The sequence below is a fragment of the Callithrix jacchus genome, chromosome 10, assembly GCF_049354715.1.
Source record: "Callithrix jacchus isolate 240 chromosome 10, calJac240_pri, whole genome shotgun sequence".
NCBI classification, from domain to species: Eukaryota; Metazoa; Chordata; class Mammalia; order Primates; family Cebidae; genus Callithrix; species Callithrix jacchus.
Window position 1 is genome coordinate 110,882,485 of NC_133511.1, and position 22,551 is coordinate 110,905,035.

The 22,551-nt window shown below is 49.2% G+C and overlaps 1 protein-coding gene across 1 annotated transcript in view; it reads left to right on the forward strand.

Annotated features, from left to right (window-relative positions):
- The window catches only part of CRY2 (cryptochrome circadian regulator 2), a 36,358-nt gene that overhangs the window by 11,135 nt on the left and 2,672 nt on the right, over nucleotides 1-22,551 (forward strand). Inside the window, exons 3-11 of the mRNA XM_002755209.6 lie at nucleotides 364-506; nucleotides 2,453-2,637; nucleotides 3,693-3,781; nucleotides 10,355-10,495; nucleotides 12,235-12,546; nucleotides 12,781-12,932; nucleotides 13,058-13,260; nucleotides 13,571-13,663; nucleotides 14,810-14,951. Of these exons, the coding sequence (XP_002755255.1) occupies nucleotides 364-506; nucleotides 2,453-2,637; nucleotides 3,693-3,781; nucleotides 10,355-10,495; nucleotides 12,235-12,546; nucleotides 12,781-12,932; nucleotides 13,058-13,260; nucleotides 13,571-13,663; nucleotides 14,810-14,949 (1,458 nt within the window). The 3' untranslated portion in view covers nucleotides 14,950-14,951. The remainder of the gene's footprint in view (nucleotides 1-363; nucleotides 507-2,452; nucleotides 2,638-3,692; nucleotides 3,782-10,354; nucleotides 10,496-12,234; nucleotides 12,547-12,780; nucleotides 12,933-13,057; nucleotides 13,261-13,570; nucleotides 13,664-14,809; nucleotides 14,952-22,551) is intronic.

Consider the following 22,551-nt stretch of genomic DNA (forward strand, 5'->3'; position numbering starts at 1 on the left):
TGCTGAGTAGGCGGAGGGCTGTGGTCCAGTCCCACCCATGAGTCAGTGCCTCTCCCTGGGACTGGGGGTCTCCCAGGATCATTGTATTTATAGCTTCCTGCTGCATTCTCCTGCCTCAAGGACACAGCAAGTGCACAAGGCTGCAGGCCTCTCTCCTGACTCCACTGTTGCTGTGCTGTTGGCCCACTGCCTGCCTTCCTCAGCTTGTTTGCTTTCCACATCAAATCCCTGTTCCTAGTTTGTTCTGCTGCCCTCAGACAAGCCTCTAGACTAGCTCTGTTCTCTCCCAGGAAGAAACTGAGAGTCCAGCTCCCCCTTTCTCCCCAAACACAGTGTTGAACATAACAGATCCTCTCCCCACAGGAATGGGGAGTGACCCGCTTGACCTTTGAATACGACTCTGAACCCTTTGGGAAAGAACGGGATGCAGCCATCATGAAGATGGCCAAAGAGGCTGGTGTGGAAGTGGTGACTGAGAACTCTCATACCCTCTATGACCTGGACAGGTAAGAGATGGGGCCCAGGAGTTAGGTTACCAATTGTGAGAATTCGTGATTTGGGCCCCTGCTGAGCAGAACTCAGGGAGGTTCTGCAATAGGGCCACCTGACCCAGGAGTGTGGCATCTTCTAGAAGCTGGAGGAGAATAGGTCAGAGTCAGGGCCTGTAGAACAGGTCACGAAGAGCTTTACTCACTTTGGGTGGCAGAGAGGCTCATTAGGCCCAAGGCATGGTAATAATGAGGATCCACATTCAGGGTCTTTACAGATCAGCTCCTACTATGCCTGAGTCCCAGCTGTGCCTCATACTCACATCCTGCTGACGGCTGCCCTTTGACCTCAGTGGACCCTGTCTGGGTTACCCCCTCCAACAGATCTCTGTTCACAAAGGTCCAGTTTTTGTACCTAAGATGAGTTCCTAGGCTGGGCATAGTGGCTCATGCCTGGAATCCTGGCACTTTGAAAGGCCAAAGCAAGAGGATCACATGAGTCCAGGAGTTCAAGATCAGCCTGGGCAACATAGTGAGACCCCCATCTCTACAAAAAATAAAGAAATATATTAGTCAGGCATGGTGGCACATGCCTGTAGGCCCAGTTACTCAGGAGGCTCATGTGGGAGGATCGCTTGAGCCCAGGGGTTGAGGCTGCCATGAGCTTTGACATGCCACATCACTTCAGCCTAAGTGACAGAGCAAGACCCTGTGTCAAAAAAAAAAGGATGAGTTCCCTGGTTCTGTGACTATCTGGGTTTTCAGGCCATGTTGCTTGGTGGTGGGGCGGGCTCTAGAGATCCCGGCAGGGAGCTGCTAACTGCAGAGGAGCCTCTTCCCCTGGTAACAGCCTCTGTGCTTTCAGAGATTCTAGGAGGAAATCCTCTCCTCCCCTTCCCTGCCAGAGCTGTCACCCTCCTGCTGCTGCTGTTGCTGCTGCTGCCAAGCCAGCAGCAGCCGCCGCCGCTCCCCACCCCCACTCCCCAACCCAGTGCTGGCTGCCAAGAAGCCAGGTCACACAGCTGTGCACGTGAGCCAGGCCCTCAAGAGGAGAGGCTGGGTGTGGGGATCCTCCTCCTGCTGCATGCCACAGGAGGGGGAGGCACAGCAGAGGCAGCAGCCGACCTTATATCTCCACTAACATGTGGAGAGCGAGGCAGAACAAACTGAGAAATGAACTCACCCAGCCAGATGGGCCTTGCGTAAGCTACTTCTTGGCCAACGAGAGCCTGGGGAATGTGGCTCCATACCATATCAATTCATCCTTATATAAAACAGCCTCCGTTCTCTTCTTTACCCTCTAATCATCTTTCCTTCTTGCATGAGTGCAGTTATATTTCCCCTGCTCTCGAAAAATACGTTGTAAATTACAAGACACTCTTTAAGTATTAGTTGTGGCTGTGGACTCTATGTTCTAACAAATGGAGGCTGAGAAGGAGATGATTGTCCAAAAAAAGGAACATGTCTGCTATTCCTTATGATGTTCGAGTGGAAAAAAAAAAAAAAAGAGAAGATGTCTTTAGCTCATATCAAAGGGCTTCCTCCAGGGCTTACGTAGGAGTAGTGGCCTGTGGGAATTCTTGTAGCTTGGACAGATAGGCCAAGTGCCAAGCAGGCTAGTGCCAAGTGCCAAGCAGGATTTTTCTGTGATTAAAGGGATGTGATCAGTCCTGTCTTTAGGTGGCTCTGCATCAACACCAGGGAGCCTGGAATTGAGTCCAAGCTCTGGCCGTGTCTTGCTACATTACCTGAGGCACCTGCTCCAGCTTTCTGGGCTTTGTTTTCCCTCTCAGTAAAATGGAGATCCAGCCTCCCTTGCCCCCTCCTTTCCATTCAGGCATGGGACCTGTGAGTGGATGAGGAAAGCCACCCTCAAAGCCTTCAGAGTCTGGGCTCCTTTTTGGGTGGGCAGGGACCCAAATCAGAGGGCCTTGTGGGTAACAGCTGTGCTTTGGGCTCCCTAGGATCATTGAGCTGAATGGGCAGAAGCCACCCCTTACGTACAAGCGCTTTCAGGCCATCATCAGCCGCATGGAGCTGCCCAAGAAGCCAGTGGGCTCAGTGACAAGTCAGCAGATGGAGAGCTGCAGGGCCGAGATCCAGGAGAACCACGATGAGACCTATGGCGTGCCCTCCCTGGAGGAGCTGGGTGCGTACTTCCTGCCCAGAGCTGCTTGTGCTGGTGCTTCCTTTTGTATAAATAAATTCTTTGTCAAAGTAATGCATGTTATTATAGAAAGGTTAGAAAGCACAGGAAAACAAAGATGGAAGTGGCAGTCAGTATTACTCCACCACCCAGAGGTAACCACAATTAATTTTAAACTATGTCCTTCCAGTATTTGTTCTGTTCATACTCATACATGTAATCTTCTGTTTCTGGTTCTAGATTGTGCCTCTCTTTTTGTACTTCCCTCTCGCAGACAGTATAGGTACTGACTGGCGCTGGTGTCTGTGGGCTTCTCAGTAACAGGATAATTAGTATTGTTCCATTGAAAGTGGGGAGTCTGTCAGCCTCTTGGATTACTAACTACACTCTTTCACCCCTCCCTCTTTCTTTTTTTTTTTCTTTTTTAGACGGAGTCTTGCTGTGTTGCCCAGGCTGGAGTGCAGTGGTGCAGTCTTGGCTCACTGCAACCTCTGCCTCCTGGGTTCAAGCAATTCTCCTGCCTCAGCCTCCCAAGTAGCTGGGATTACAGGTGCCCACCACCACGCCTGGCTAATATTTGTGTTTTTAGTAGAGACAGGGTTTCACCATGTTGGCCAGGCTGGTTTTGAACTCGTGACCTCAAGTGATCCACCCACCTCAGCCTCCCAAAGTGTTGGGATTACAGACATAAGCCACCGCACCTGGCCACCCCTCCCATTTTTGATCTGAACAAAGCTATTAGCCTTTTTCACCTGAAAACCACAGTTGTTACCAGCTAATCTGAAAAGGCAGGAGGTCCAGGAATGTTCTCACCTGCCTAGAGTAATGAGAGGCTGACATGGGGCAGGCAGGGGAAAGCAGAAAAAGCAGTGACTGTGGGAAGAGAACCAAGTTTACCTAGAAAAGGCTAAAACTTTAAGGATTATCTCATCCCCAGTAGCACCAGGATGCTGTGGTTCAGTTCTCATAAAGTTCAAATAGCAGATCAGTGTGGCAAGACTTCCAGGCTCTCCCTGAAATGGTCTAACCTCCTGTCTGTGACTCTTCCTTCTCTTCAGGATTCCCCACTGAAGGACTTGGTCCAGCTGTCTGGCAGGGAGGAGAGACAGAAGCTCTGGCCCGCCTTGATAAGCACTTGGAACGGAAGGTATGGGCCATTTCTGAGACACAGAGCTGCAGATACGGATATCCACACAGTGGGGGATACAGGTCATGTTCATGTTCGTTAGTGCCTCTTGGCTCACACTGGTTGGAAAGTGAAAAACCCTCCACTCCTCCTGATGGCCATTAACAACAGCAACACTAATAGCAGCTACCATTTAGCGAGTACTTACCATGTGCTGGTCACTAGGCTCAGCATTTCTGGGTTAAGCACTGCTAGCATTTCTTTTAATCTTTCCAACAGCCCTACAAGGTAGGTATTAAGCTGTTCATTCTACAGATTGCAAAATTGAGGCTTAGTGAGATTAAGTAACTTGCCTGAGGTCACAGAGTTAGTAATTCCAGGTTGAGTATCCCTTATCCAAAGTGCTTGGGACCAAAAGTGTTTCAGATTTTAGATTCTTGAATTAGGGATGTTCACCTTATACTACAGTAAAACCTTGTTCCGTGTCATTCTAAAGCTATGCTGGATTGCTTGTCTTTCATCTGTGGGTAGGCTCCCCCTTCTAAGAGGATACCTGGTCAGTAAAGTCTGTAAGATTATTTTGTGTTGATGTGCCTCCTCACCTTTTGCTGGAACTCTTTCAGCATATTGATTTCCATTTGCTTGGACACAGTGCAGATGGCCCAGCTCCCAGTGCAGTGGGAATTGGGGAGGAAAGAAGCCAGGCCTACAGTGTCACATGGCCCTCACCCCTCTGCAGCTAGAGGAGCAGAGAAGGTTCTCATGAGAACCGTCCTCTCCTAGTTCCCTGCCCCCTGCAGCTGGTTTATAAAATGACAGCTTTTTTTTTTTCTTTTTGAGACTGAGTTTCACTCTTGTTGCTCAGGCTGGAGTGCAATGGCACGATCTTGGCTCACTGCAACCTCCGCCTCCCGGGTTCAAGCGATTCTCCTGCCTCAGCATCCCAAGTAGCTGGGATTAACAGGCATGCGCCACCATGCCCAGCTAATTTTGTATCTTTAGTAGAGACGTGATTTCTCCATGTTGGTCAGGCTGGTCTTGAACTCCCAACCTCAGCCCGCCTTGGCATCCCAAAGTGCTGGGATTACAAGCATGAGCCACCGTGCCCAGCCAATCACGGCTTTTTCTATACCTACTAAGATGGCTAGGTATTTTGCCCAGCAGCCAGATGATGATAATGGAATAGATGATACTAGAACAAGGAGACCAAGGCAAGTCTACTTGGGAAGAACGTTCTCCAGTCCTGGAGGTGTCCAGTCAACAGTGAAGGCCCACAGCCTCTGTTTCCACCTGGGCATTACCATCAGCCTGGGCCAAAAGCAAGCCCCACAGACTTGAAAGGATGAGACCAGCTATCTCTGTCCACATCAGAAGCTTTACCTAAAGATTCTTGGGCCCAGTTTGAAGACAATGCTTGGGCCAAGGGGCAGAAGGGTGGAGATGACAAATGGGATTGCAGGAGTAGAATAAGGCTACTTATTAATTAGGCTACCAGTAAAGAGCTATGGCCTGTGGTTTTTATCAGCTGGAGAACATTTTGTAGAGGGATGCCCCTTAAGTCACCAACAGGAGTTCCTTTTCCGCAAACCCTCAGTGGGCCCCTTCTCTCAAGGGCCCTTATGCCATGGATGGGTTCAGACTCAGTGGTAGCCAAAGGAAATACTGTGTCCTGCACATCTGGGAGAACAGAAGGTGCTAGAGGTACAGGAGTTGATCCTGATTTCAGGATGTTAGCTTCCTTTAGTTCTCCGAATCAAATCTGAAGGGAATATCTACTCATGCCAAGATGTTCTAACTTCTAGAAAGACTGTGAACAAGTTAGGCATGGAGTCTGTCTCCAGAAACACAGTCTTCTGGAAATGATGGACATTAAACAAGGAATCATAGATGTTCTAAGGATTAGAAAGGGAGAGGTTCAGAGGGTTATGGGAGCAAAGAGCCTGAGGATTACATCAATCAGTTCTTGTTTGCAAGCTGGCTTTTGAAAAAGGTAAGGGTGTTTTTAGGCGACATAACCAACAGTAACCTTCAGGCACAGCTCTAGGTTCCCAAAAATGCTATGAGGAATGCAATCTCCATCTTTCAGCTCTTCTTTCCTCTCTGTTATTTCATCCTCAGACAGGCTTTCCTTGATCAGTGGCAAAGCCAGTCACCACCAGCTTATTTTCAGTCTGTTTAGTAATACTAGATAGAGGAAGGTATGTGCCTCTTTTCCAAATGCTTCAGGAAAAGTCCCAAGGCATGTTTTCATTGGCCTGGCTTGGGTCATGTGACTGGCCCTGACTCAGTGACTATGGCCAGGTATAGGCGTGTTTCCATTGGCCTGGCTTGGGTCATGTGACTGCCCCAACTCAGTGACTGTGGCCAGGTGTAGGAGTGGGTGCATTCCCTGGCCAGACTTGCATCGTGAGCCCACACCCAGAGCTGAAAGGGAGGTTTAGCTCTGCTTTACCCACTCAGACTAGGATTAGGGAAGTCTGGTTCTCCACAGGAACATGAGATGTATTGCTGAAAAGGGGAGGAAGCTACATGAGCTTTACCACTGGGTTACCCAATAGTAGATGAGGGCAAGCCTCTCTCTATGAAAATATTCTGATGATTAGAAAGGAATGACAGACTTAGAATACCACCATTTTGTAACCCTCAGTGATGATCCATTATGTATTGGTGACTGCTGACACCATACAAGAAGGCAAGCATTATGTGCCCCCTGTAGTCTTGCCAAAGGGAACAGACCTGAGTCCAGTGCCGTTTCTGGTACCAGCCACCAATGTGCAGGTAATATACAGGACAGAGGACTTGTGGAACAGCACCATGAGTATACAGTCAGCAAAAAAGGCCAGGCATGGTGGCTCACACCTGTAATCTCAGCACTTTTTGGGAGGCCAAGGCAAGAGGAATCTCTTGAACCCAGGAGTTCAAGACCAGCCTGGGCATCATGGTGAGCTCTCATCTCTAAATAAAAATAGATTAGTTAGGTGTGGTGGTGTGTGCCTATAGTCCCAACTACTTGGGAGGCTGAGGTGAGAGAATTGCTTAAGCCCAGGAGGTCGTGCCACTGCACTCCTGCATGGGTGACAGAGAGTGGAGTCTCAAAAAAGAAAAAAGAAAAAGTAAAAGAATCCCAGCACTTTGGGAGGCCGAGGCGGGTGGAACACTTGAAGTCAGGAGTTCGAGATCAGCTTGGCCAACATAGTGAAATCCCATCTCTACTAAAAATACAAAAATTGGTCAGGCGTGGTGGTGCACGCCTGTAATCCCAGCTATTCGGGAGGCTGAGGCACGAGAATTGCTTGAACCTGGGAGGTGGAGTTTGCAGTGAAATGAGATGATGCCACTGCACTCCAGTCTGGGCAACAGAGTGAGACTCCATCTCAAAAAAAAAAGAAAACTGAGTAGCTGGGATTACAGGTGCACCCCACCATGCCTGGCTAATTTTTGTCTTTTTAGAGACGGGGTTTCACCGTGTTGGCCTGGTCGGTCTCGAACTCCTGACCTCAGGTGATCCTCCCACCTGTGTCTCCCAAAGTGCTGGAATTACAGGCATGAGCCACTGCACCGGAACAGAAATAAGTCTGTTAAATGGCCAAGACTAAATTGTAACACCTAGGAATGCACATTTGGGTGAAAAAAAGAAGCTACTTAAACACATTAAATAACTGTGAAAAGTTAAAGTCCTTCCTTTCAAACATGTTTTGCCAAAATGGAAAAATGTCAACATTTCAGAAATTCAGGAAGTGTTTATTATAAAAGCTGAGGTAGGGGCTACTGTGTGGGGGACTGGAAGGGACTGTTCCTGGGATGAGCACAGAGACTCTTGGAGTGACTGTCAAAGCTCTGCTTCCCGAACTTTGGTGGCCATTGCATGAGTACTCGCCTTAGAATAATTCATTAAGTCACACATTTGTGTGATTTTCTGTATCCATGTTTCATTTAAAATAAAAATATTTTAAAAGGTTGGTGGGGGGTCAGCAAGGATGTAGGCAAGCAAAAATACCTAGTGTCTGTTAGAGGTGCTTAACCACAGGGGTTACCTGCTGAGGAGGAGGCCTTGAGGTTTCAACTTAAAGGAAGAGTCTCAGTTAACCAGGTGAAGGTGAGGGGACAGGCAGGCCGTGGACCAGAGGCAGCTGCTTTTGCAGAGGCAAAGACCAGTGAGAGCAGATGTGTAAAGAGGAGGGGCGGCAGGAAGCAGAGGTTGCAGTGAGCCAAGGTTTCACCACTGCACTCCAGCCTGACCCCATCTCAAAAAAAAAAAAAAGACTAGGGGTAAGAGACAGAGCTGGAAAGGCCTGGGTGCTGGGGAGCCACAGAAGTCTTCATGAAGATTTAGGCTCTGTCCTCAGAGCAACAGGAAGCCCACTGTACACATTATCCTGAGCACCAGGCATCTTTTCGTCACTCCAGTCATAGTATGGAGAATGAGTTAGTGGGGGATGGGAGTGGACACAGGGAGGCCAAGCAGGAGGCTGTCACAGTTGTCCAGTCTAGATAATGACCTTAGCCTGAACCAGGTTGGTGGCAGCAGGGAATGGAAAGAAAAGGACAGATTTGGGAAATATTTGGGCAGTAGAATGACAAGACTTGGTGAGGGGACAAAGGTGATGACTAGGATTGTGCCTTGGGCAGTGAGGTAGATAGCAGTGTATTATCTGAGGTAGGGAGGCCAGTGGAAGGGTGGGTTTAAAAAAAAAGGGCACATCCCCCTTGAGGTGCCTCAGAGGCAGCCAAGTAGAGCAACCTGGGCTAGAGCTATGGATGTGATTGTCTGCAAAGGGGTGGAACTGGGAGCCGTGGGTCTGGATGACCTTGCTGAGGCACACAATTGTGTAGAGAACCTAGGGCAGAGTCCTGGGCCCACATTTAAGGGAGAGGTAGAGGAGGTGGAGCTGGTGAAAGACCAAGAGCACCAAGTGGCCGGGAGATACCAGATGTGGAGTCACAGAGGCCAAGGAATCGAGGGGATAAGACAGCACAGTCAGCAGGTACAGTGTTGCCGAGAGATCCCAAAATACAAGGACAGAAAGTGCCTGCAGGATTCAGTGGCACAGAAGTCACAGGAGACTCTTGAGGGAGGTAGCCAAGGCAGAAGCCAGGATGGAGTGGGCCAGAAATTGGAGGTGGGGGAGGGGAAATGCAGAGAGGCCGGCTGTGAAGGAGGAAGAAGGACCCGGAAGCCGTTTGTTTTTATTTTGTTGTCTGTGCAAAGGGGAGAAACGAGATGATTTTCTGTAGAAAGATGTTGAACATGCAAGATAAGGAAGAGGGGGCTCCAGAGTAGGTGGAGGCCTTGGCCTTGTGCAGGGTCGTGGAAAGGGGGTTGGTGTGGGTGCAGGTGAGTTGATAGATTTAGTGGCTGAAAGCAGAGGTGTTTCCCACCTGATGGCTTCCACTTCTAGGGAAGTGTGGAGCAGGAGGCCTGAGGAGAATCAAGATTGTGAAACAGTCATCATGGAGAGAGGAGGAGAGGATGCTGGGAGTTAAGAATGTGTAAATAGTTATTAGATGTAATGGAAAGAGAATGGAACCTGGAGTCAGAAGCCAAGTTCACCCCTAGCCTTGTCTCTGACCATCTCAGTAACCCCCAGGAGAGTCACAGAACCTTTTGAACTTAGCTTCTTGTTTTCAAAAGGAGGTAGTGACAAATGATACCTCGGATGATTGTTAAGATCAAGTGAGAACAGGCACAGTGGCTTACGTCTGTAATCCCAACACTTTGGGAGGCTGAGGCGGGTGGATCACCTGAGGTCAGGAGTTCGATACCAGCCTGGCCAACATGGCGAAACCCCATCTCTACTAAAAGTACAAAAATTAGCCAGGTGTGATGGCGTGTGCCTGTAATCCCAGCTACTTGGGAGGCTGAGGCAGGAGAATCACTTAAACCCGGGAGGCGGAGGTGTCAGTGAGCTGAGATCATGCCACTACACTCCAGCCTGGGCAACAAGAGTGAAACTATTGTCTCAAAAAAAAGATAATGAGAGACTGCATGAAATAGCAAGTCAGGAAAATAAAGTCCTATGCCAGCAAGCAGTGATGATAAAAACACAACCAGTAATATTATGTGACACATGGCGCCAGAAGTGAATGACTCTGTTGGTCCCCAGGAATAGATTGGAAATTTCCTCTTTCCCAGCTGCTGTTGAACAATAGTGGAAGTCCCTGGTGTCCGTGATACAACCTCAGGGCCCCTACTGACTAGAGAAGGGACTGAGAAAAAGAATTTTTTTTCTGTAAAGTAGAAGCTGTTTTTCCTGCTGTAGAATTAGAGAGTTTATTCAGTGCTTTCAGAATTCTTTCATATTTCATTTTAATCCGCAGGAGATTGGAAATTTTGTTCTTATTTAATAGATAAATAGCTGAGGGATGTAAAAACATGTTCACAATCACCCCACAAATTAAAGAGCAAGTCAGGGAAGTCGCTGTTTGGTCTGCTGGTTCCGTCTCAGAATCAGCTGGACGAGCACAGTGTCAAGTGCTGGCTCCATGGCTGGCTGTTCTGCGACATTAGGCAGATTTCTTAACCATCCAATGCCTCCATTTCTTCATCTGTAACATCCAGGCCTTTCCTTTTGCCACCTTCTCTTTCTGCTGTAGGCCTGGGTTGCCAACTATGAGAGACCCCGAATGAACGCCAACTCCCTCCTGGCCAGTCCCACGGGCCTCAGCCCCTACCTGCGCTTTGGTTGTCTCTCCTGCCGCCTCTTCTACTACCGCCTGTGGGACCTTTATAAAAAGGTAAGAGGGACACACCTGCCCAAGTCACAGCTAAGGTCTGCAGCCAGGCGTTTTGGGCTTGTTAGTTGCCCTAAAAAAAGAGGCATTGGTGGGAGGGGGTTGGGCTGTGGCCCCTGGAAGGGCCTAAGTGTGCAGATAGTCCAGAGGAGGAGAGAAGAGTCAATACCCCACAGGGCAGGGGCAAGCACAGAGTGAACTGCCCACCGGAATGGAGCCCAGGCTCCATTCTTCTGTAGAGCAGAAGGGCAGGCAGAAAGCAGGCCTCAGGTGTGACTCTAGAGGTATCAGATCCTCTGGCAGCTGGTGGATGGGGGTGAGGTCCCCAGGTGAGAGGCATGGAGCGGGTGAGGCTGGAGCCAGTCTGCAGCTGAAGAGCACAGAAGGGGAGTCTAGGAGCAGCAGTTGTCCATCAGTGATGGAGGGAGTGGTCTGGAGAGGCTGCACACACAGCTGTGCTATACAGACAAGAAGCAAATAAGCCTGTGTTAAGTGTCCCCAGAAGGCGAGAGGGCAGCACAGTCAACATTCAGAGTGATCACATTACTTGTGCCTATGATTTTTTTGTTTCTGTTGTTTTTTTTTAAGACAGAGTCTAGCTCTGTTACCCAGGCTGGAGTTTAGTGTAGGCTGATCACAGCTCACTGCAACCTCAGACTCCTGGGCTCAAGCAATCCCCCTGCCTCAGCCTCTCAAGCAGCTGGAACCAAAGGTGTGTGCCACCATGCCAAGCTAATTTCTTAAGTTTTTTGTGGAGATGGGGTCTCGCTATGTTGCCCACAAGCAATTCTCCTGCCTCATCCTCCCATAGTGCTGGGATTACAGATGGAGCCACCATGCCCAGCTGCTGTGTCTGTGTTTGTTTTTGTTTGTTTGTTTGTTTTTGAGCCAGGATCTCATTCTTTCACCGAGGCTGGAGTGCAGTGGTATGATCATAGCTCACTGAAGCCATAACCTTTCGGGCTCAGGAGATCCTCCTACCCCAGCTTCCCAGGTAGCTGGGGCTACAGGCTCATGCCACCACACCTGGCTGATTTTTTTGTATCTTTTGTAGAGACTGGGTTTTCCCATGTTGCCCAGGCTGTTCTCAAACTCCTGGGTTCAAGCAGTCTACCCACCTCAGCCTCTCAAAGTTCTGGGATTACAGGTGCGAGCCACCACACCTGGCCACAGCTACATTTTTTTAGTGTTATCTCCCCATCCTTGCCATTTTTGAGATTTTGTGGCATGGGGTAGCTTTGCCAGTCTGGTGAGTAATCTTGTGGCTTTAGGGAAGTCATTATTTGCTTGGAGGTCTGATTTCTTAATTACTTTATGGTCCCAGATCCAGGCTGTGTGTATAACTTATTCAACCAGAATCTAGACAACATTTTTCATGTGCGCTGATAGGAAGACTCCTTTTGACTGTCTAAAAGGTGGAGCAAAACAGGGAACTCTGAGGACAAGGAACATGACGAGCCTTGGGAAATTTGCTTCCTAGTGCAGAGTCCTGTGGTGAGGTTCCTTCCCACTGCCCGGCCCTCTGTAGCTTTCTTCTTGCTCAGAGCAGTGGCATAGTGCAGGCAGGGCCTGAGTGTTGCACCTGCAGGTCCGCTGTGCCGCTTCTAGGGGATAGTTCCTCCACATCTGGGGTTGAGCCGCCGAGTCTGTGGAGGGCCCAGATTCCTTTGTAGAAGACACCTGAGAGGCGTCATGCTAAGAGCTCAGCGAGTGTTTGTACCCGTGTGCCACCCTACCCTCAGGTGAAGCGGAACAGCACACCTCCCCTCTCCCTGTTTGGGCAACTCCTATGGCGAGAGTTCTTCTACACGGCAGCTACCAACAACCCCAGGTTTGACCGCATGGAGGGGAACCCCATCTGCATCCAGATCCCCTGGGACCGCAATCCTGAGGCCCTGGCCAAGTGGGCCGAGGGCAAGACAGGCTTCCCTTGGATTGATGCCATCATGACCCAACTGAGGCAGGAGGGCTGGATCCACCACCTGGCCCGGCACGCCGTGGCCTGCTTCCTGACCCGCGGGGACCTCTGGGTCAGCTGGGAGAGCGGGGTCCGGGTGAGTGCTCTCTCAGCAAAAAGCTGGCCTGTACCCTCTGGTCAGGCCCAGCAAAGGGCAGCCCCCATCTGGGCTGAGGGATGGGTTGGGATTTCTGGGTCCAGGAGATCCCCTCTAGATCTTCTGTGGCTTGCCTTCAGCAGAAGAGTTTTGGCTCCTGGGGGCACTGTGGTGACTTGGGAAGAAACATGGCAGCAGGTCCCCAAGGAGACTGATCGTCCCTCCCCTATTTAGGTATTTGATGAGCTGCTCCTGGATGCAGATTTCAGCGTGAATGCAGGCAGCTGGATGTGGCTGTCATGCAGTGCTTTCTTCCAGCAGTTCTTCCACTGCTACTGCCCTGTGGGCTTCGGCCGTCGCACGGACCCCAGTGGAGACTACATCAGGTGAGGATGCAGACCAGGCTCTCTGGCTTCTGACCACTGTGTCCTCCTCCTAGGATGAGATACCCCGGGCCCTTTGAAGGAGGATCTAGGTATGCTGATGAGTCAACTGGTGTGTCTTATTTCAGGCGATACCTGCCCAAATTGAAAGGGTTCCCCTCTCGATACATCTATGAGCCCTGGAATGCCCCAGAGTCCATTCAGAAGGCAGCCAAGTGCATCATTGGTGTGGACTACCCACGGCCCATCGTCAACCATGCCGAGACCAGCCGGCTCAACATTGAACGAATGAAGCAGATTTACCAGCAGCTCTCACGCTACCGGGGACTCTGTAAGGAGACAAGCTCTCACTGAAGGGAAGGACAGCACCTGTAGGCTCAGGGGGCCAGATGGGGATGTCTAGTTACTTGCAAAGGGAGGCTAGTGCTGTCTTTCAGGCTAAGTTGACCTACCTTCCTGGGGTGTGGGACACTGCTGGCTGGGATGGACTGGGCCTCCCTGAGTAGTTGTGGGGCAGTGGGAAGAAAGGGAACCTCAGTGTCTTGGTCCTACCCTCCCCATCCTGGCTTGCTTCATCCTGCCCTGTAACCCTCTGCAGTCCTGCAAGACAGCACTCTGATTATTCCCTGCCTCTCTCCCAGGTCTCCTGGCATCTGTCCCTTCCTGTGTGGAAGACCTCAGTCACCCTGTGGCAGAGCCCAGCTCGAGCCAGGCTGGGAGCATGAGCAGTGCAGGTGAGAAGCAGCTGCCTCCTGTGGCCTTCCATGGCCTGTGCCACCACTTCAGTCATTCAGGACTGAGGCCACAAGGAGGCCTTGCCTGATGGAGCTTACATTCCACCTGCAGCAGTCAGATCATTTCAGATAGCAAGTGCTTTGGAGGAAAAGAAAGTTGAGTGCCTTGATAGAGGGGCTGGGGAAGGAGGGCTTCCTCTGCATCATTTGAGATTAGAGCAGTCAGGGAACACCTGTGGAAGCAGAGACCCCCATTATGAGCAGGAGCCAGCCCTGCCACCCACTGAGAAAATAACATTCCAGACAAAGGGAATAGCAGGGAAAAGCTCAAAAACAGTACCGAGCTTAGCCAATTCAAGGAACCAAAGGGAGGTCAGTGTGGCGGCTATGTCCCAGTGCAGAGCTGGAATGAAATGAGAAGATACAGCATCAGCAGCATGTGGCAAGCCTGATGTCCGAGACGAGGACTAGGATTCAGCCTTCAGTGCACTGAAGGATAGTCAATAGGGCAGGGCATGATTGGACTTAGGCCTGAAAAAGCTCCCCAGCCTGCTGGGTGGAGATTGGACAGTGTAGGCTGGAGTAGGCACAGGGAGCCCAGGGAGGAGGCAGCACAGACAGGATGGTGGCCGCAAAGAGAGAGACTAGACAGATCGCTGAATTCTGAGCCTCCTCCCTTCTTGGGACTGAAGATCAGGAACATGAGATGGCAGAACAAGGGTTTTTCTAGTTCCCCAGCTAGGCTGCCTCCATGGGCAGCATGCCTCCTTGGGGCCCTGCTCTTTGCTGCTCAGGGAGGCTGATTCAGGGTTGCCAAGGGAATGCCTCACCTTCAAAGCAAGGACAACAGGCAGGCCAAGTCAGTCTCTGGCCACAGCCTGTGGCATTTGGGGCCCAAAAGCTGGCCCTGCTACCAGCAAGCCTGGTTGGTCATGTTCTCCTTTCACATTTCCAGGAAAACTCACTGCCGAAAGCAAGGCCAGGGGCGTAGCATGCTGGCATTCCATTGATGAGTGTGCTCCCTGTCCCCTAAAGAGCTGCCGCTACACAGTGTAGGATCATTTTGCTGCGTCACTTGAGATTCGAGCAGTCAGGGAACACCTCTGTAAGCACAGTCTATGTGACCCTTGACACACTTCCCTACAGGCCCAAGACCACTACCCAGTGGCCCAGCATCCCCCAAACGCAAGCTGGAAGCAGCCGAGGAACCACCTGGTGAAGAACTCAGCAAACGGGCCAGGGTGGCAGAGTTGCCCACCCCAGAGCTGCCAAGCAAGGATGTCTGAGAGTGAGTGACAGCAGCCTAGAGTCAACCTTAGGAAGGAGGGGAGGGGGCAGGGCAACTGCCCTGCCAGCCAAAGATTAAAACACAGCAAACTAGATGAAATGCTGTAGCTCAGCATCTGTAGCTTTGCCATTTTATAGTGGCAGCCCGGGTTCAATCCTGGCTTAAGGAATGAGTACTTTCTGGTTGATACCTGTGTGACCTTTACCATTGGGCCTGGTGTGGTGGCTCATGCCTGTAATCCCAGTGCTTTGGGAAGCCAAGGTGGGAGGATCACTTAAGGCCAGGAGGTGAAGACTAACCTGGCCAACATAGTGAGACTCCATCTCTAAAAATAATGATAATCTGGTGGGACTGCATGACTTTTAGGATTTTAGCTCAAAAATCCCACCATTCTGACTTTTATCAGAGATTTAAAAGTCAAGCCCTTTTATTTTATTTTATTTTTTTTGTTAATGCTAGCTCAGGGAAAATAGGAGGCATGGGGTGGGTAGGGGGTGGCACTTCTACCTATTAAAGTGATTCATACTTAACAAAAAGAAAGCTGAGACCTGTGTGTGAAACAGTGGGGGAAAGGCCCATTGCAGGGTCGGAGGCTGCTCCAGGCTCTCCCCAACCCCCTTCTCCCACAGGCTGTGTTCTGTAGGCCAGCCAGTAGAGGGCAGCACTGACCTTAAGAAGCCTGGACAGAAGGCTGTGCTGTGTCTCACTCAGCCCAGCCCTGCCTGAGGACCAGTAGACCCAGTCTGTCATCACCTTTGCGTGCACCTCCCTGGCAGCGCTCATCTTGGAAGCCTCCTGAATGTCGTCAGAACACTGGCTTCTCCTTTCCCAAAGCAGGAAGGGCCTTTTATGCCATTCTTGGGGAAATGTAAATTCCTGTCCCCTCTGAGTCATCATCAAGCTGTTCCTTGTGTTATGTCTTCATCATTAGATTAGAGGGTAATTTTTCTCTGTGGAGCTGATAGGTTCTTTTTTCCAGATCCTTCTTACTTCAGGGCCAGGCTGGGGCCATCTGGTTTGAGTGTCTGGATTTGTGTTCTCACTGAGATGGGCATTTGATGCCTTCACCCTTCACCTTTCCTGGGCTCTTTGACATAGACATTGCTGATGGACAGGTGTGTGCTGTCTTGTTCCTGGGAGTACTGGCAACCTACTACTCTCTCAGATACCTCTTAGCTCTGTGATACTAAGCAAAGTTCATCCTGCATTACAAATCTGGAACTTGCCAAGCTGACACTCTGATTTTCGGATGAGAAGACCAGAGAACAGAGAGGTTAAATGTCTGGGTCAGGGTTGTTCAGTAAGTTCATGGTGTCCAATTCAACATGAAATTGTTGCCAGCAGGTGGGTGAGGAAGGGGGAGCATTAAACATATAAAATGTGATGTGATGTGATGTCCGGCCACAAGGATTTAGCAGTCTGCTTCGATAAAAAGAAGCAATAACCTATAATTCCTGGACAAATGAAACAAACAGTACAGGCTTATCAGAAGGGGAGCAAGCAGGGAACACATCACAGACGTTTGCACTAGGGAGGCCTGAAAAGTGAATTGGATTCAGGCAGTGAGCAGGGCACTCAGGACAGAAAAACGCTGAAGGTTCACATGATCTTGTACAAATGACTTAACCGCTGTGAGACTCAGTTTCCTCACCTATAAATTAGGTTACTGTTGGAGCGATTAAGTGATTAAATCTGTATGTGTCAGCTAGAAGTGGGGGAGATCTGCTAATAATAGAAAGCTCAATTACTGTGGCTAAAACAAATAGGGGTTTATTTTTCTTCCCTAACAAGGGGCGCAGAAATAGTGTTGCTGGTTTGGGCTTGGATGGCAGCCCCAGCTGCGGCCATTTATTCCTGATTCAAAGAGGAAAGAGAAGGGACAGCAAGGGCAGCGGCACTCCTTCCGTACACATATCCAGAGTTCACGGTTTGCCAGATACCACTCCAGGCATTGGGGCTATGGTGTGTACAAGACTGGCAACGTCCCTTCCCCCTTGGGTGCATATTAGTGGAAGGAGACAGACAGTAAACAAATAAATATTTAAAATTTGAAGAGGCCATAAGTGCTATGAAAAAAAACAATAAAATAGAGTAAGAAAGTAAGGTCCGGCACAGAAGAGGTTGCAGTTCTGTATGAGGGTTGCTAGTCCAGGGACCATACTTGGAGAATCACTGACTATGACCAATCATCATCCATTTTCTGGGCCAGGTCCATTGCCTCCTGAACAGATTTTAGGTTCTGTTAACCAGAAAGTGTGGATACTGGTAGACAACTAACGGTGACTGCATGATAGGCAAGACACTTATCCAAGTGCGTGGCTCCTAAGTCCTTGGTAAGCAGTAGTTATTATTTTAGGTATTGTTGTGATTATCATTGTAGAAGAACACAAGGTTACAGCTGGGTCTGATCATGGAGGGTTGTAAATGGCAGTCGCTTATTGAGTCTGCTGGTGTACTCCCTGGGAGCGAAGAAACATTTTGGAACAGGAATGATCAAATTTGTATTTTTGGAGGATTGATTAGGCATTGGGCTGGGACCTGCAGAGGAACAGGTGGGGGAGAAAAAGCCAGTTAAGAGGCTTGACAGTGATTTCAAGGGAAGACATGACAAGGATGCAGAGGTAAGCGCCCATCTCTTGCACTCGAGTCCAGAAAATTGTCAGCCTGCTGGGATTTTTAAGGACTGATTCATGAGGTTTACTTTGCCCTCCACAGTGGCTCATTGGGCATTTGGGCCAGGCTAGACTGTGAAGGTTGGAGTTGGGGTCCAGAGGTCAGAGGGCGTGGGCAGGTTCAGACTTCCCTCCAAGATAGACTGCGGGGAGCACCTGTGCTCTGGAAATCCTGAGAGAATAGAGGACAGCATGTCTCACCATGTGCTGCCAGAGGTACCTGGGCCTAAAAGATGCTTCGCATCCTCATCTGTAAAAAGGTGATAACAGCATCTTGTCACCTGACCTACCCATTGAGCATACATGTCAGGGAAAGAAATTGAAAAACCACATGTGAAAAGTCTTTGAATATGTAAAATGCACCATGCAGTTGGAATCACATTATCATCTTGCACCTGCTTCTCTGGGTGTCTTTGATTATGTTGGTGTTACTTCAGTCAGAGCCAGCACCCTAAGCTGAGTGGACCACAGAGCTGTGGCTTTCTAGCCCAAATCGGTGTCGAGTTATATCCCTGTGGGCGGTGGAGGGGGGAGACTTGTCCCTTTTCCCCCCATTTCCTCTGTCATTTTTAACTGTGTGACTTTGGGCTGGATCCATAGCCTTTCTGCCATGTTGTAAGTGTAAGATGTGAATAGCCATTCTTTACCAGCCTAAAGGCTACATCCTGGGCCTTTTTTTTTTTTTTTTTTTTTTTTTTTTTTGAGATAGAGTCTTGCTCTGTTGCCAGGAGCCAGGCTGGAGTGCAGTGGCACAATCTCGGCTCGCTGCAGTCTCCACCTCCTAGGTTCAAGCAGTTCTCCTGCCTCAGCCTCCCGAGTAACTGGGACTACAGGCGCACGCCACCATGCCCAGCTAATTTTTGTATTTTTTAGTAGAGACAGGGTTTCACCATGTTGGCCCATCCTGGGCCTTTTGAGGTCTCCTTTAGCGCTGAGCTCTATAGTTCTGGATTCTGTTTTTCTAATGCCTCAGGCCTGTGGCAGTGTACAGGGTGGACAGTCACTTACAATTTAAACTGATCTGGTAGGAAAACATGGCCTCTAATTAGTAGGTTCCACGCTTACCTCAAATTCACACCAGCTGTCTGTTCTGCATTAAGTTTTATTTTACAGCATTCACTAAACTGAAAAACAAGCCAGCCCCCAAATAGCTATTGTTTCAAATGGTTCCGCATAATCCCCAAAGCTGCTGACGGCTCCGGATTCCATTAGCCTCGAATTGTGTACAGATTTCTCTCATTGGTGCAATTATTTTACCATGAGGAAAACAGCTCACGTGTTCCATTTGCTCTTCTGCTGGTACAGAGTGATCTGTGGAGAGAAACCCCATGGAATACAAAAGGTTCCCGGCCAAGGATCACCTCTTCCACTCCCCCGCGGGCTTTTGTTGGCCCTGCGGTAAGCCTGACTGGGTAAATCATCTAGTAAAATCTGTCTTCTGGATTCTCCCTGATGTCCTTTTTTTTTTTTTTTTTTTTTGATACGGAGTTTCGCTCTTGTTACCCAGGCTGGAGTGTAATGGCGCGATCTCGGCTCACCGCAACCTCCGCCTCCTGGGTTCAGGCAATTCTCCTGCCTCAGCCTCCTGAGTAGCTGGGATTACAGGCATGTGCCACCATGCCCAGCTAATTTTTTTGTATTTTTAGTAGAGATGGGGTTTCACCATGTTGACCAGGATGGTCTCGATCTTTTGACCTCGTGATCCACCCGCCTCGGCCTCCCAAAGTGCTGGGATTACAGGCTTGAGCCACCGCGTTCGGCCCTTCCTGATGTCTTTTTGACGCTAGTTTAGTTGTATACTCTGTCCTTGTACGGTGAAAGGCACTAGCAATTGGTAAAATGCTAAACAGTGGAAGTGGAGGCAGTGTGGCATTGGCCAAAGAGCCCTGCGATACACTCAGACCAGTGTCTGGTCCCAGACCTGCCACTTGCCACTTGCAAGACTCCACCAAAGTAGTCTCACTTCTCTGACTCTCAGTCTCATTTCCTGCCCTGAAAATGAGAAGTTTAGACTCATGCTCCCTAGCGCTTTCCCTGGTACTTCATAAGTAGGCATTGACTGATGGCTGTCCCCTCCACTTTCTTGCATAATCTGCATGCTGTGGGAAGGGTAAAGAGGGTGAAGGTGTGGTTGACCTGAGGAGTGAGACTGAACTAAGAGCTTCAGCCCTCTCCCCAGTCCAGGCCCAGCTGTACTTCCCTGGCCATCACTTAGAACCAGGTAGCAAACCATCTGCCTTTCTCAAGCTCTTGGGCGCTGTGCCTTGCCCAATATGATGGGGAGAGGGAGGGAAACACTGAGCCTCGGTGACAGTCTGCAGACAAAGTTTCCTCCAAACCTTCAGCTGTTGTGGACTCTGCCAGCATAAGCTCATGCCTGCAGGCATGCATACACCCCTCCAGGGCGAGGAGCTTAGGGACAGGGGAATTTATACACTTGGGTTGCTTGATAGCATCTAAAGGATGGTAAGGGGTATGAAGGCAAAGGTACCCAGGAGGCCATGCTGACTAACATTGGGGTGCAGAGGGAGGCAGTCATTATGCTACGTTATGCTCTACCTGCCTCTGTGTTTCTTGTATTAATGACAGGTTGAAAGAGTTGGCCAACTAAGAGATTGATTTTTCAGTGAATGTTTTTATGAGTTGATTTTTCCCTTGGTGGCTCCCTTTGGCTGTTCTTTCCTTCCCTTTAGTGCCACTGTCATCATTTTTCTGCAAGACCTCATTTGATTTCCCCAGACCCCTTTTTCTACAGACATATGACCTAGCTTGAGGACACGCGCACAGCACCAGCTACTTATCTGCTGATCAAGTAGCTTGAGTAACTAGTTGGACAAGCCTTTGACTCGCTTTGTAGGCAAGGCCAAGCTGGTTCTTCCAAACCTTGATTTTCTGTGTTGGTAGCTTTGAAACCATCATAGAGGGACTTGGGTGAGTAGGGCCTCTGAACCCAGGACACTGCCAGCTCCCCTCATCAGCCTGCCCAAAACTAACTGGTGCTGAAGTCAACAGAGGTCTGAATTGCTATCATTCTATCCCCTTGTCATTCCATCCCCCTTATCATTCCATCCCCCTTATCATTCCATCCCCCTTATCATTCCATCCCCCTTATCATTCCATCCCCCTTATCATTCCATCCCCCTTATCATTCCATCCCTCTTATCATTCCATCCACCTTATCATTCCATCCCCCTTATCATTCTATCCCCCTTATCATTCTGTCCACCTTATCATTCTGTCCCCCTTATCATTCTATCCCCCTATCTTCTAAGCTTAGGCATTGGTTCTTCAATCCTGTTTGGGTTACTCCCCACTTTGGAGAGACTGATGGAGAATGGAGCCCATATCCAGAAAACTGCACTTGTTCACACACACAGAGGAATGTGCACATCACTCCAGAGGCCCCATGGCTGGCCCCTGAAGCCCATCCTTGGACTCCTTAAGGACCAGGAACCCCAGATTAAGAGCACTTATTCTAAGGAATCTTCATGTACCCTTTATCTTCCCCCGTCCCTGAAGGTGGATAAAACATACACAAAAAAATGCACATGTTGGGTAAGGAGGACCTTTTATGGTATATCCTGTAATCCTGAAAGTTTTCTATTTCAGAAAAATAGCCATCTCTTTGGTTTAACAACAGGGGCCAGAGAGAGCCCTGTGTGTGTTTCTATTGAAATATGCTCACAATTAGCATATTTCAATAGAAACATTGAGCATGTGGCCTTAAAAGCATCACGTGTCAGAAGACTGATACTGAATCCTTGTCTCCAATGTCTTTGACTTTAAGAGTATTTTCCCTTTTCTAATAACAGCTTAATTCACATACATATATTTTGGATATTAGCCTTTATGCCGCCATGTGGAATTTCTTTTAAGCCTTTAAAAGTCTTAATGAGCAGTACTATCATATAGAGATTACTTGCTGGTAAAAATACAGATTTCAGAATCAGATGTGGATTTCCTTTCTTGGCTCTGCCACTTATGAATGCTGTTGTCTGGGCAACTTTCTTCTCCTCTCTGGTTTCTGTTTTCTCGTCTACAAAAACGGACGGCAAGCTTCAAGGTTACTGGGATCTCAAGTTGTGTTAGTCTGCTCAGGCTGCCATGACAGAGTACCACAGACTGGGTGGCCTGATCAACAGAACTGTGTCCTCTCACTGTTCTAGAGGCTACAAGTCTGAGATCAAAATGTTGCCAGGGTTGGCTTTTCTTCTGAGGCCCCTCTCTGTGGCTTATAAACAGCCGTCTTCTCCCTGTATCTTCACATGCTCTTCCCTCTGTACTGTCTGGGTCTAAATTTCCTCTTCCTATAAGGACACCAGTTATATTGGATTAGGGCCCATACTAATGACCTCATTTAACTTAATTACCTCTTTAATGACCCTGTCTCCAAATACAGTCACCTTCTGGGGTTAGGACTTCAACATAAGAATTTTGTGGGGGACAGAATTCAGCCACAGCACAAGTGTGTAGTGCCTGACTCACGGCAGGCTTAGTAAGCCTACTTGTTAACTACCTCACCACCATTTAAACTGCACAAACTTTTAATGGGACGCTGCGTGTCTTTGTAGACTCTCAGACACACTATTTAGACAGACACCCCAGCTTTGTGGCAGGCTCACCCTGTCCTTCCTTTGTTATTAGGGATGAAGCTGTTTCTTCCCTTTGCCCCAGATTCCGGATGTCATAAATCTTTAAAATGAGTCATCCTTGTGTCTCCTCTCTCCCTCCTGCCCCCACAATCTTCAGCACTGTGCCAGGGTGCTTTCATCTATATGTGGAAATGTGTTCACCTGCTGATTCTAAACTCAGTCATTGCCTTACTCTTGAAAATTACTGGTCCCCACGGGCTTCTCTTCCAGCCATTTTTTTCCGATTCTCCATCTCTGGCAGCAGCTGCTATGCCTTGATTCAGAAGCTGCCCTTGT